At 38.5% G+C, this 15,521-nt stretch overlaps 1 protein-coding gene across 1 annotated transcript in view; it reads right to left on the bottom strand.

The window, feature by feature from the left end:
• The window catches only part of SVIL (supervillin), a 75,355-nt gene that overhangs the window by 42,698 nt on the left and 17,136 nt on the right, over positions 1-15,521 (bottom strand). Inside the window, exons 7-15 of the mRNA XM_080611685.1 lie at positions 10,598-10,678; positions 7,708-8,586; positions 7,205-7,375; positions 6,541-6,575; positions 5,354-5,415; positions 4,847-4,986; positions 3,986-4,081; positions 2,521-2,773; positions 1,055-1,078 (exon numbers count right to left, since the gene is read on the bottom strand). Coding sequence (XP_080467811.1) covers positions 1,055-1,078; positions 2,521-2,773; positions 3,986-4,081; positions 4,847-4,986; positions 5,354-5,415; positions 6,541-6,575; positions 7,205-7,375; positions 7,708-8,586; positions 10,598-10,678 — 1,741 coding nt within the window. The remainder of the gene's footprint in view (positions 1-1,054; positions 1,079-2,520; positions 2,774-3,985; positions 4,082-4,846; positions 4,987-5,353; positions 5,416-6,540; positions 6,576-7,204; positions 7,376-7,707; positions 8,587-10,597; positions 10,679-15,521) is intronic.

Raw genomic sequence — 15,521 nt, 5'->3', positions numbered from 1 at the left:
AATGAACTTAGAAGCTCAGAAATCATCAATTCCTGAAAACAGTCCAATCGTGTCAGTTCTTCACAGGTGTGCTTCTGTATGAATGTAGTGCTCAGTAAATATAGACTAGAAACAGGTAAGGAGAGCAACAATGCCCCCATAATTTGGCTTGCAGATGGATTATTTCACTCAGGGAAGAAACAACCACATGTGAACAGCAGTATCTTTAGTAATAATGTGTGTATGTGTATCATGCAACACGACATTGTGACAGGGCTCCATGAAAAGGCTCATACTTGCATAGTACTGCAGAGCACTGGGGAAGGAAATGAGTAGTTCAGGTTCCAGACACTAGATGACATGCCATGTGCCCTGGCTAATCAACTCTGCATCTCAGCAGGACTAATTAGCTTTGGCACAGCTCTGCTCTGATACAGTTACGCAGCTTCCGGCTCTGGAGCTAGCTCAGCGCTAGAGAGACTACTCTGTCCTCTCCTACATAGGGCAGACATTCCTGACTCTTCTGCCACATAAATCATGCTCACAAGAGACTGTTAGTGTAAGACTTTTTCAAGTATAACGTTGGCAGTCATGTATACCTCTAAGCAAAGTATCTGAATCTAAGAAGCATATTAAAAACCCCTCCAAATTTGCTCTGCCAGCCTCCACAGTGGAACAATTATCTTTTCTGCTCTTCTAACATAATAATTTTTTAGAGTTTCCCTACAGGCAGTTAAGATGCAAAATTTTTCTGAAATGTAGGGCTTCACTTAATGTCTTCTCCAAAGGAGCCAAAAAACTATGAAAGAGATCAACAAACATGCCTTTGTACACATCAGGAGAGGGTTTTGTTTGGCTTTTTTGTTGTTTTCTTAAACTGCTGGGCTGGTGAACAGCATGCAAAAGCAATAGACAAAATCACACCAGTAAGAGGAAATCAACTGAAAACTTAAAATGCACATGCAAATTCCGTAAAGCATGGACACCACAGTCATTCATTAACCAAATTGGAAAGCAGAGCAAAGACTACTGCACTAGCTCAAGGATTACAAAGCAAGATTAAGAAAACAGTTACCAGTTTACTCTTGTTCCACTGCATCTATCAGAATTAGAAATTTAGAGGAGATCAGAAAGGGATTTCAGCTTTAATTAGAAAATATTTACATTTGCAACTATGTATGCTGGGAACATAACCTCTAATTATCTATTATGATATCTTTCTTTTGTTCTTTCCTAGAAGAACTTTACCTGCATCTCAAAACATCCCAGGACTCCAACAATTCAATATACAATGTTTTTTTGAAAATACATTCCCACTGAACTTGATTCAGAGTCAACTCTGGTTTCTTCGGCAAGGTTCAGAAAGGGATAACAAAACATGCTTCCTCTGCATTTCCTTGCTTGAAAAGCAAGTTTGTCTGTAAAAGTCTGACAAATTAATGTGACTGTCACTTCCTTCCCATCTGCTCCAAGCCCATTTCTGTTGACCACCTTCCTGGCTGTCAAACAAGTTAGTGACAGAGTCATTAAAGCGGACAGGCTGTGACAGTGGTTGACATTTGGAAAATGCATGAAAAGAGCACCATGTAAGGTGTGGAAATACTGCTAAATAAATGTGCCAAATATTTACTACTACTTCATGCCTAAGTAAAGTAGGCATAAAAGGTAAACTATAGTTCTGTATTTGCACCAATATGGTTAGAGAAAGCCTGCCTTCTCAGTATTCAGTTATAATATGGAAAATGTATAAGCACGAATGAAGCATATAGAAAAAGAACAGTAGGAACTTTCTGACACACATATTGATCCAAGTCCCTAGAAATATAACATGCACAGGACTTGTGCTTCACTGTTAGAGCAATTTCTTTTAAAGTTCAAACACTAAGGGACTGATGTTTCTGCTATTGTGAACATCAGCTCTGAAAGATCACTGCTGGGCCATCTTATGCTCACACTCCAGTTAAAAGACATTGCTTTGTAGTTCCAATTATATGAAGGATTCCAGAACAGAATCTCAAACATATTCTGCTTTGTGGGAAAATAATACAAATAAAAATATATGTCCACCTTCCAGAGGAAAATGATAGAGTATGTCCTGAATAATAATGGAAATATATAGTGCTTTCAGGAAAGAGACTGAGAGTTGCACATGACAAAGTTCCAAAATTCCCTGAAAATACCTCTGAAGCACAATGATATGTGTAACCATTTTTACCCTTTTGGTCAGGAATCTACTTTTGGAAGACATGTAATACTCTACCAGAAAAGACAGACCTTTGAAAGGTACAACATGTGCTAATCTGGAAGATTCTATACTCTTGAATTATTTAAACAACACACACAAATGAAATTGGACATTTTTGAGGATGTTGTTCCTCAATGTCAGAAGACTGCTTCCTGACAAGCTTTTTCCTGCAAATGTGTCATAACCCCAGTGTATAGCTCAGAGCAAAGAGAAAGTCAGCTGTTACGACATCTTACACTGAAGCTGTTTTCACCAATGAAAAGAAACAAATGAAAGAGAGCTAAGATTGCACTTGCCTGCTCAACTTCTCCAAGAGTGACTGGCTGAGTCTGGTAACGAGCATTCATTCTCCTGTGCCTAATATCTCCTCGACTCCTTGGGGGGATGGCCCTCGATACTGGTTGAGACAGTTTGTTAAACAAAGCCATCTTTTCTGCCAAACTTAAGGTGGAAGAATCTGGTTCCTCAGATTGATCTTGCCCCATCGCCTCTTTGGCTGCTCTTATCTCCTCTTTAGCTAAAATTTTTTGGTGTGCTGACGCCTGCAAGCTGAAGAAACAGAACTGGAAATGAGTTTGGAAAAAGCCGTTCTGAGGTTTTAAAATCTCAACCTAATAGAAGCAGAGCCACACATGAAGCACAATAGCCAATGTAATATAGCAGCCTAAGTGGTTATGCAGTGGTTCAACATTGGCATGATGAATTCTAATTCAACAGCTGAAGATTCAAAAAAGGTTAAATTTTCATACACAACTTCACTGGATTAGGACATAACAATTTTTTTAAAAGGGGAACTCAAGATTGAAGACAGTCTTTTGAGACCAATCTCTTCATAAAGAATACAGAGAGACAGTGAAGATGCCTTCTGTAGAACAAGCATGGGTTCTACAGTGCCATTTATGTAAAATCCGATTTTATTAGAAATGATTTGTGTATCATATACAGTAAAAACATTTAAAACACAAATTTAAGTTCCACCAAGTTAGTGCTGCTTTTAGGTTACAATAAATTATTATGCCTCTTGTAATTTGAAATTGACCAGAATTCAGACTGTCTTTTGTTTTGAGTTTTCTGGGGTAACTCAACAACAAAAATAGTTGTGAAATATACTCCATTAATTTTGAATATTGTTTGACCAATGCTGAAGGCAGACACATTCATTCATAAAAGCCGCAACTGCATTTGTCTCTACAGTAATATATTTTAGTCACCTCTACAATAATATATTTTATCCACCTTCTGCCACATTTATGGAATTAGTAGTGTTCTCTTTCAGAACAGGCAAACAGTATTCTGCAACTTTACCTATAGGTGGTGCAATTTCTTATCTTTAATTTTGCAAGCTGAAAAAAATATTTGTAGAGACAGACAAAGTGGATAACGTACTCCTTGTGAAACCAAGCACCCAGCTTCGACATTTTCAATTTAAGATGACATTACTGTATAAAAAAAAAAAAAAGTACAAGACCAAAGAGGGTTCTGCTAGGTTTGCTCACATGCAAATTAATTTCTTTCATAGAGAAGAATACGCTCCTAGAACAGGTAAGTGTGGTTAGAAAGGTTCTGAAAACAGATGTTTGACATAAAAATAAGCTGCATTGTTTTATCATGCAAACATAAATGAAGTTGACAAATGTTTTAAATATTCCTGAAATGAGTATTGACGTGACACATTGAAAAGCCATTCAAGACTTTAAGGATGCATCTGCTATTGAGGAATCTTGTGCTCCATGTAACATGCATGTTTATCCCGCCCAGTACCTGATGGGTTGTACAGTGCTCTTAACTACAGTGGGACTAGGTACTCTTGTCACTACTGTGTGGGTATTCACAGAACGTGAAGCAGGGGTAGATTCACTTTAAAGAATTGCCAAGGAGGGAATATTCACAGGGAGAGAGAAGAAAAAAGCATTAAGAAAGCAATGCATTAAGTGTTAACTACAGAAAAGACCAAAACCAAACCAAACCAAACCAAATCAAAACAGAAAAAAAACCCAAACAGCAATGATTTTTAATTAACTGACTTATCTGCTGCTGCCTTTACAAAAGTAACTTCAAATACATTGAAAGAACTAAAAAGCTAGAGGAGCAAACAAACTGTCTCTTGAAGTTACCCATTACCCATAACATAAGCTATCTTTTAGTAGATCGTTAGGTGAACATCAATTCACTTTTTTTTTTTTTTTGTATTCCCCAAAACAGACTTTGGTTTCTTTAGGAAAATTTCAAGATGTATGACCAGAGTGCAAAAAATGCAATTCCAAAAAGTACATTCAAGATTTCAGAGTGTAAAATGTTTTCCCCAATACAAATACATTCCATAAGAACTTGTGCAGATTTCCCTCAGCGCAAAGTATCTTTTTCATTTGAGTTACAAACCAGGGTTATGATTAATCCCCTTTACCTAATCTACAGGTTCATAAGCTTTAATTATACTTTAATAGTCCCTCTACTTCTAAAAAGGAATTTCAATATAGTTTCCCCTGTGGTTCTCAAGGAAGTTAGCCTTTAACAATAAATGATTTCCTTGCTACAAAGTTGTAAATACCACATATATGGAACTTATTCCCAGATTTAAAAGCAGGAACCAAAGTTATAGCCAACGTATGTAATAAGACTTACGTAGCTGCAATGACCACTTCCTCACTGGTAATTGGTTGTGTGTGCGATCTATCCTGCAAACGTCGCAGTCTTCTTTCTACTGCTGAACTTCTTGTAGGTGGTTTAGGAATATTTTTCATTTCAAATGACTTTTCCATTTCCTAGGAGGACATATATCATAATTAAAACCATGGCTGAAAGTTCTAAACCAGTACTTTCTTTACACCTTTCTTGTATGCAAACAGTAAATTTCCCAAATGCCCATCTTCGAATTAGAAGTAGGATGCAATTGCACAGAAAGTGTCATGGGCTTAAACCAAACTACGCATCTCTCTAAATGATGTTCTTTAAGAAGGCTTTAGAGCAACAGGTCTATTGTGTAGGTAGATAAGATGAAGTAAAAAGATGTTATGTAGCTTGGGACTTGGTTAACTGCATTACACTTAATTCTCATGCACTTTGGGATCTTTAGCATCTTGTATATGAAATGTTTAACTCAGCCTTCTCTTAAGAAAATGTAATACTTACTCTGAAAAGCAGCCTTTTTGCAGCTACACTTAGTTTGGCTCGGTCATCCATTTTTTCTTCATCTACTCAAAAGAAAAAATAAGTGAGGCTAAATGTAATTAATCAATCTCATATTAAATGCAAATTGGTTTTTTTTAACTAAATGATTTCTGAATGCCTCAAAAATTATGTTTTAGTAAGATAAGAAGCATCACTAGCAAGTAAGCTGGTTGTTACACTCTTTTAATGGAAGACTTCTCAGGAAACAGATTGTGTAAACTTTAGTTGTTTTTACATGCAATGCTTCACAGGAAAATTCTTAACATGATTTGAGAACAAAAGATTTGTTTTCAGAACAGTTATTGTGCATTTGAGTTATCCAAACAACTCATTATGAATACAATCCAACCCGTTGTGAATATAACCAAACTTACTCTATCAGTCTGTGTTAGACACATGGATTAAGAATATAATCGGACTGAAAGACTGTCTTAAAGGTCAGCATTAATCCTGCTGTACAGAACATCTATATTCTATCATTGACCATACAAGATGGCTCTTCCTGGAAGCTGGTCATTCTGATTGCCACCTTGCGTCCCCATTTTTCAGAGACTTATCTGGAATCCATAAGAGCTGAAATCAGTATCCTCCAGATCCAAGAACCTGCATCTCAAAGCTGCAGAGAATATCAGCTTCCAAGTAGCATAAAGCATTAAACTTAGATTTAGCTATTCAGGAGATTACCTACTTAATTTGTGCCAGACTTGCCATGAGTGACAAGAGGGAAAGAGAAGCAGGATGGCAGACTGAATTATATAATTCAATAACCAGCATAACTTCCTTAGCTAGAAAACCAGCTAAGGCTTTTTTTATTTATTAGTCCTAGACCAATGATGAAAATGTGTGGCCTAATTTGTTTTTTATTTATCGTCTACGTCAGAAAAAATCTCCACAACCCTACATTGAAAAGCGTCAAGCCATTCCCCTCTTTGCCTCCCATATGAACCTTGGAATCCATAGACAGACTTCTGGACTTAAATGAATTTGAAATCAAGTCTGTAGTAGACATGGCCTAAGGAAAAGCAGTACTTCAAACATATTATAGGTAACAAAAGCTATTTTCAACTGGATCAAACAGTTCTTCAGTGAAAACAAGCCAAAACACATCTGCTCCCATTTCTTCCTTAGAAAGTAGTGTGGTAACATACCTTCAACAGCTGGTATTTCTGCACTCAAAATTGACCTGGTAAAAAATTACCAAACAGAAAGAAGTTAGTTGGAAATAACACATCAAAAATTAAATTCAAACTCCATCTGAAGTAGCAGGACCTCAAAAATCTTAAGAGTTGGAAAACTTTATAGTTTCTCAAGTTCCAACAGTTTCCACTTTGACATCCTCTAATAAAGCAGAAAGGCAAGCAATTGCAGCCAAACTTAAATACAGTAAAGGAAAATGATTTCCAGTTCAACTTGCGGAAGATAAAAGTCTAAGATTTGCTGCCAGCTCTTTTAACATAAAATACATAGCTTTGGTTGTTTATAAAAAAAAGTAAATGATAAAGCAGAGTAGATGGAAAGGAAACTCTTTATATAAAACCAAAAGCATTTAACATTAGACAGAACCAGACAGCTATAATACTTTATGATGATTCACTGTTTCTCTTTTTACATGGAGGGGATTTGCAACAAATTGGTTTGGTCGGCGGTGTTTCTGTTTTTATTTTATAAGAAGCTATAACAAATACTGATTGGTTTTAAAGATAAACAATAATCTTGCAAAATGCTTATGCTAACAAATGAACAAAGTCTCTTCACAAGCTCATTCATGTCTACCTGTATCAGAATGCTACACAGAGCTATGTACGTGCCTACCTATCTGTCTCCTTTCGTTCTGCTGACGTTATAGGTTGAGTTTTAAATCTCTCAGAAGTCTTTCTATTTTCACCAGGAGTAAAATAGCGCCTCGGCCTTCGTGGCCCTCTTTCACGGTCACCATTGGCAGACAAAGTGCTACCTGCCGCTGACATCTCAAACCGAGATTCGCTTTAAGACCACATGATAGAAAGTGCATAGAAAAGAAAATAGGAGAGAGAAGTAAAGCATAGATATAAGCATCTCAACAATTCACTACAGATCACTCTGCATGCTCCTCCGGTAACATGCGCAGACGTACACATTCCAGCTACCCCACATCACAACTTGCACTAGCAAGCAGAAGCACAAAAGCAGGATTTAAACCATTTCAGCCTCCAGTACACACTGGTGAGAGCTAAGCTGTGTGCTTTAAGTGCCGAACACGACTGCTGTTGAGTGTGTGTAATTTTTGCCAAGGACGTGCAAGTTTCACACGAAAATATGTCTGAAATGTCACCTACAGTTCTGTTTTCTTGTTGGCAGTAGCAGACTCCAGAAAGACATTACGGAGCTGGGCAACAGAGACTTTTGTGTCAACCATGCCAATCTCACCGTTTGGTGCATTTGCTTCCACACTTTCCTTACTTTTATAAGCTTCTAGCTTAGGAGGCACAGTATAGTCAGACATTGAACGAGTCAGGACTTTATGCTTTGCTGTCGACACTTTCCAAACAGGAGCCTTTGCCTTGTCAGGCTGCATTACAGACCCACTCTGTATGTACATAACAGCTTCACTCCTTTCTATGTTCTCAGTGGTCTTAAACTGCCGCTCAGGGGCCTGCCTCTTATTGCACTCCAGCTCTCTCTGAACTTCTGAGTTAACTTTCAGCTTGCTTGTGAAAGAGGAATTCCCCATGGGAGTATCCAATTCTCCTCCTCCAAAGAGGCCTTCATGGTTCTTCCCTTGCTTGCGAATCTCAGATGGCAAAATGGGTCTTCTGCCTTTGGAAGCTTGTTCACCCTCCAAGGAATCTTCTTCATCAGGCTTTGCTCCATAATCAAGTGCCTCTTTCTTTTCACTCTCTGATGATGACGATTTTGTTAAGAGGCTAACACTGTCTGGCAGGAGGCGGTTGCCAACAGAAATGTTTGCTGGTTCTTCTGTTGCCATCAGCTGAGCTGTGTGAGCAATGCCAGCAGGCTGAATATAGCCATGTATCGGTTGGCGGGCTGAACTGACGGGCTGATTTATAACCCTATCAAAGGCAGATGTTTCTGTCTGATGAGGCATGTAGTGGGCTGGCACTGGATGGGATTTTCTCTGAGATACTGTGTCTGTGCCATGTTCAGGGCTTCCACGAGCACCTTCCTCTTTCACCAGTTTCTCTCTAACTTTTACTCTTTAAGAAAGAAAAAGGATTAAAGCTGTGAACAGCAATACCCAATCTGGGAAGGATCATAAGATGCCTACTGTGGGTACAGGCAGCAACATCGTATTAAAATAAAAGCAATCAACACATAGAAGAAAGCAATGGTATGATGCAACACCTTCCACCCCCTAAATCTTAGCAATAACATTGCTCAAAAATGTTCAAGTGATTCACAGGACCTTGAACATGCATGACTTCTCAGAAGGTAACCAAGCAAGCTCTGAAAACGTACAGCATGCTCCCATGAGGTCACAACTGCATTTGTCAAACAGCACATACCCATAGTCTCAAACAAACAAGATGATCAAAACTGCTTTTTATATTATCAAAGTGTTGGGTTCAGTCTGAAATTGCAAATTCTGCTGACAGCCTTGTATTTAAACAGATTTTTGAAGACGTCTAAATACTAGGCAGCTTAGGTCATATCAAGATGCTGTTGCACTGGGGGAAGGGATGAAAAAATACATGGTTATTTCCACCTAGCCCTTCAGACGTTTTGCCAGAGATCTTTTTATTTCTGCTTTTGTATATCATATAAGATCTAAAAATCTTACATGTAGTGTAACCTGTTTCAGTAAGTAAAAAAAAAAAAACATGTTGAAAATGCAAGCCTCAAAGCCCAAAGCGAAACTATGGCATGGCTGTTGCTCTTCAGAGGGCTTGCAAGGGAGAAAAGGATTAAAACCAAAACAGGCAATTTGTTTTAAAACAGAACATTACATTTTAACATGCAAAACTTACAGGAATGTTCCCCCAAAGTTACCTTACTTCAGCGTATTTTCTAGAAACGCCTCTAGATTTGCTAACATCCATACAGAACAGAGTTGTCTTGTACCTTTAGACACTTAATGAGACTGCACTAAGGGAAGGCAAGCGCATGCAGCTGGAGGCAGCCTTTGCTCTATGACTAAAACTGCAGGTAAGCTCTCCAGCAGCTTTACAGCCATGCCGCATGTTCACACAGCTTACAGGGTGAGCATTTGTAAATATTGCGTATACAATATTAAAAATGAAAGCCCTGTACTTCCTCCCTGCCCAATGGGTTTAAAAAATGATTTTAATTCTGAAGAAGGAGAGAAACTCAAGTACAATAGGAGACTAGTTCTTTATTTGAAAGTAAGTAATCCAGCTCTAAGTATGTGCAATTCCAGGCTTTCTACCAAGTTTTGGTAGTTTACATTTGTTTATGGAGTTTACACTACTAAATAAACCCCAAGACTTAGGAAAAAAGGCAAACAAATATCTGAAAGAATAATTCTGGATATCCAAAGTTATCTGAAACACCAACCTTTCTAATATTTTGATGTTCCTTATCTCTGAGGATTGGTGCACTTGTCACAGTTAACTTAAGTACAGACAGTGTGTTCAGTCTGAAAAAGTGATTCTTTAAACTACATGCACCAAGCATTCTCCAGAACATTCACAGTGATGTTAGTACTGGGTTATAAGAATTACTTTCATTGGGAACATAGAAAAGATTCTTCCTGCAATGCACCTCATGGGGGGCTAACTGCATGCGTTGCTAAACTGGGAGAAAGCAGCTGCTTGTAGCTCCAATCAAGATCTTGCTTTACATTTCAATAGAATTTTTTTTATTTCTCTTGTACCACCTCCTTTGGAATTCAAGGAATTAATTATAGTGTATGCTAAGAGGACTGATGTGTGGTATAAAAATCTGCTGGTTTGAGGAGTAGAAAGTGGGATAAAATAAGTGATAAAAATTAGTGGAAGCCAGAATGATAGTAGCTGTGGAAGAAGCTAGGGGTGTTTGTACTTCATCAAAATACCAATTGGTTTTAAGCTACAATAAAAGCAGATGCTTCTGAAAAGTTTCAACAGCTGTTTATCCACAAGAAACAACTTTTTAACTTGCTGCTGTTAAAGGAAAATTAAAGGCAAGTGTTAAAAGAAGACTGAGTAAAGGGAAAGAAAGGGGAGTTTGAGTCTTAACTGTTAGCCACACAGCTATGTTTTATGATACCTGGAGGGCCAGCTGATAAGTGAAGGTGTGTCCCCTTCCGAGTCTTTTTGAAGAAACCATTCAGGTTTTGCTTTCCCTGCACTACTACAGAAAACAGAACTTCAGGTAACTTTTGAAATCTCGACACATGCTCCCATTTATTCTCCCAGTCTTCCCTCCCCACCACTTTTTTTTTGTTTTCTAATTACTCAATTACAGAGGACTGTTCATAAAAACAAAAGCACAAGCACATTAATCAAATTGAGAGGTATAAACTGTGAAACAAACTAGCATATTAAGTCCACAAACATCTAAAAAGTACACTGAATGTTAAATATTCTGCAAAGGTAAGTTTATCAAGTGTGTACTGTCCAGAATTTGAGAAGTGAAAGTAACTACACAATCTTATTTTTGCCGTTTGCCGTTGCAGGTCAATTTGAAGGCGTTTATGTAAGCAAAACCTAGAAAAGTTGCTAAAACCATTCCTTTAATTTCTGGTTTAACATGGTAAAGATCACTGGGTGCAAACCAAAGTAGTAATATGAATTTAATGAAGTTAGAAATTCAAATGGCTATCTCATACTTCCCAAGAAATTCTCAGGAGCATCTGGAACCCCTTGTAGCCCTGTAGCTTCAGAAATGCAAACCCAGTTAGATTGAGTAAAACATGTTGTGTCACTAGGAAACAGGGGAAAGGAAAAGATGAAAAAAACCAAAGTAATCCCAATTTGATCTTGTCTTGATTTTATTTTGTTTCCATTTTGGAGTTGAAAGCCCAAAAGGGAACAAGAGCACTGCAAACTTCTAAAAGCCCTGCAGGAAAGGGTGTTTCAGACTACCTACGCACCTTTTCTCAAATACTTTCCTAATGCCCACCTTCATCTACAGTAGATCACATCAAATACTTTTAACCTTGTAAGCACAGACTGTTTGGCCACATTATCATCTACAAACAAACTCCCCAGAGCAGACAAGCATCCAGGCTGCTTTCCATTACCTATGGATACATCTGAAAGACCTCACATCGCCGTAGAAACATTTGGGATGAAAATCCCAAATTAAGCTCCAGGTCATCTACTTCAGTTTTTCTTAGCTGGTCTTTTAATGAAAATAGTTGAAAAAGTAAAATCAACTGTTCTTAAGGTAACAGTGCATTTACTACAAATATGTTTAAATTTGAGAACTCACCTACAGTTGTCACCCTATCCAAATCACTTAGAACAAAGTCAAACACCGACTGTTAGAACACTTTTTGTTTTTCCAAATGTTTTTGAATTCTGAAAGGAACTGACCAAATAGGAGGTAAACACCTTTCAAAGCAGCTGACCCAGTAGCTGGAATTGCTTTGAAGCAAGCAAACTTCCTTCTCTCTTAATGTGTACTTTGGCACATTTTTATAGTGGGTATGGCCCAAGCAGTTATTTGTACTTGATCATTCATCCTTTGAAGAGAGCAGTCAGAAGAACGCAAGCCATGTTTTGAATTCCGAGTTAATCAGCCACTTCAGCAGCCAAATGCAGACAATGTCAAATGCAGAACTTTGTTGTCTTCTCAGTGATGGATAACAGGATTAATTATTAAATCTTCTTAGGACTGAAGGCACAAAGCTTTCATATGTATTCCAAAACAAGCTGCATTTATTTTTGAATTTGAACTCAGCAAATTTTACAAAACCAATCTTGCAGTCTGTATAATGTGGAACTGACTTCAAGACAGCAACCACCTGGAAAATTGGCATTAGCCCTTATTTTGCTTGCACAAATAGCCTTATAGGAGACCACCACATAAAAGCTTTAAACAGACTGCATGGAAATAGGCCATAACTTCTTTACCACTCAGAAACAGGGACAAAAATTTCTAAGAGGTTATTCTTAAAACTCTGAATATCACACTATTGAGTATTGAGTATGTACTGGCACTGGAAGTTGTCAGGGTATCAAAATGAAGAACAGGCTCTTGGAAACTTGGCCTTTAAAATACTACCTACTACCTACATGCATATCCAAACAAGACCAAATCCTAGAGTTGAAATTCTTGGCTGCAGTAAGTTCTACACCGCATCTTGGTGGATGCAGATGAGTTCCTTCAAAAGGTAAGGCAGACTGTAATTGTGATAAAGTTGTTTTATGCAAATACTGATCCTAGCTTCATCCAAAAAGTATCTGAAATTCGTGATACTGCAGTCAGTAGTTTGTATTAACTTATGACTTATTCACAGAATCATAGAACGGTTTGGGTTGGAAGTAACCTTTAAAGGTCATCTAGCCCAACCTTTGCAATTAAGAGGGACACATTCCAAGATTATAATAGATTAATTATTAATAAATATAATATTAATAAATAATATTTTATTATTATAAAATTAATAAATAAATAATAATATAATATTGATAAAATATTATAATTATAATAGACCAGGTTGCTCAGAGCCTTGTCCATCCTGAGCTCGAATGTTTCCAGGGATGGGGAAGCCACAACTTCTCTGGGCAATCCGTTCCATTGTTTCACAACCCTCATCATAAAAAAATATTTCTTCCTTATATCTTTCCAAATGTACACTAATTAGTTTAAAATAATTAGCTCTTGTCCTATCACTACAAGCCCTGCTTAAAAGTTTGTCCCCATCTCTCTTATATGCCCCCTTTAAGTACTGAAAGGTTGCAATGAGGTCTTCTCTGGAGCCTTCTCTACTCCAGGCTGAACAAGACTTTCCTCACAGCAGAGGTGTTCTATCTCCCTGATCATTTTTGTGGCCTTCTTCCGGACCCTTTATTACAGGTCTATGTCTTTGCTGGGCTCCAGATGGAGTCTCATGAGAGTGGAGGAACAAAATTACCTACCTTAACCTGCTGGCCATGCTTCTTCAGATGCAGCCCAAGACATAACTGGCCTTCTGGGCTGCAAGTGCACATTGCTAGCTATTGTCCAGCTTTTCATCTACCAATACCCCCCAGTCATTCTCTGCAGGCCTGCTCTCAATCCCTTTATCCCCACCCTGTACTGATATCAGGGATTTCCCCAACCCAGGTGGAGGACCTTACACTTGGCCTTGTTGAACATCATGAGGCTTATGCAGGCCCACTTCTCAAGCTTGTCCAAGTCCCTCTGAATGGCAGCCTGTCCCTCAGGCACAACAACTGCACCACTCAGCTTAGTGTGATCTGAAAACCTCCTAAGGGTGCACTCATCCCACTGTCTATGTCATCGATGAAGATACTGAAGAGTGCTGCTCCCAGTACGGACCCGTGAGGGACCCCACTTGTCACTGATCTCTATGTAGACGTTGATCCATTGACCACCACGCTCTGGATGTGACCATCCAACCAACTCATTCACTGAACAGTCCACTAATCAAATCCATACCTCTCCACTTTTAGAGAGAAGGATGTTGTAGAGGACCACACCAAATGCCCCACATAAGATCAGAAAGACAACAACTGCAGCTCTCCCCTTGTCCACTGGTGTAGTCATTCCATCATAGAAGGCCACTGAGGCAGAGCAGTCCTTGGTGAAGCCATGTTGCCTGTCTTGAATCACCTCCTGTCTCTTGCTTTCCTTTCCTGATTTCTTACACTTGGTGATCAAGAGCTCTTGTACTCTATGGAAACCATCCTTAAAGATCTGCCAGATCTGTTCCTGCTGCTTTTGCCCCACTGTCATTTGTTAGTATTTCACTAATGAACAACAGAGAAGTAAAACTGACCGTACCACAAATGGGATGGAGTTTAAACTCTGGAACTGTCCTAACACCAGAAACCACCTGAAAATGGACCTTACCATTTAATTATCTGGAAACAGAGAACAACTAAGCCTCAAAAACGAAAGACCTCACAGGAGGGGCCTGTCTCAACCAGTGCTTACCAAACACAGATAGATCCCTTAGTGTTTCACACAGCATCAGATCTCGTACGGACATTGAACTTTTAACAAATGAAAGAGCATGCTCCCATTAAAAACATTGTTGCCTTAATTATTTCTCTTCTGCCCAACTTTTGCAGCATCTTTTATTATCAAAAAATAAGTAATGCCAGGAGTGGCAGCTTTAAAAAAGAAACCGCTGGAATTTGTGAATGATTTGATAATGCCTTCAGCCGGCTCCCTCTGACCTCTTCACTGGTTTACAGAGCTGCATTAGAAAAAACCACATTTGCTAGCTAAAAATGAGAGAGCTTTATAAGGAGGCCTGATGTCTCAGCATTGAAGGCTAATCTGTGAATGAGCAGAATCAGGTGTCTTTCTATAGCCAGCATGCTGTTTCACCAGGGCAGCTTCTCCTGTGTTGGAAGAGATAACAACCTAGAAGGCATTTCACTGTTCAGTGTTTCACTGGTTTCCCCTCACAGAAACAGTGACTAGGATTGCTTTATGAGAATAAAGAAAGTAAAAGCCCTTTTTGCACTGCAGCAGACATTCTTGACTATGAAGTTTGATGGGCTATTCTCTTCGGTTTCCTAAGACTGAAAACTTTCTCCCTTCCTTCACCTTATAAAACAAAGAAAACCATCTGCCAAAGGTCCATTGCTCCAATATCCTTCCTATCAGTAACTGGATTAGTCAACAGATTTATCTCAAACCGACTGTTTGAAGATAAGGGATAATGTTTTGTAATATCTGAGTTGAGACTGCCTCAGACACAAATTTTTTGGAGCCTAGAATAACCCAGTCAGCTCAAGGGGTTTCAGTACAACTCTGGTCTCAGCTGTATGGATGACCCTGCAATGACTATTTTACCTACTGTAGTAGCAAAATTGTAAGCTTAAAACATAAACTAAATATAAGACAGTACTTCCTAAGTATGTTGACTTACTTTGTCTCTGATGGATTTACTGAATGAAAATATTCCTTTAAAACGTTGCCTTAACTGGGAGAGTCCAACAATAGCTCATATAGCCATGTATCCATGCAAAAGAAAGTGAGCAGGGTTAGAAGTCACCTGAATAATGGA

This window comes from Psittacula echo (assembly GCF_963264785.1).
Source record: "Psittacula echo genome assembly, chromosome: 2".
Lineage (NCBI taxonomy): Eukaryota > Metazoa > Chordata > Aves > Psittaciformes > Psittacidae > Psittacula > Psittacula echo.
Note: the sequence above shows the minus strand (reverse complement) of the source record. Positions and strands in the feature narration are given on the sequence as shown.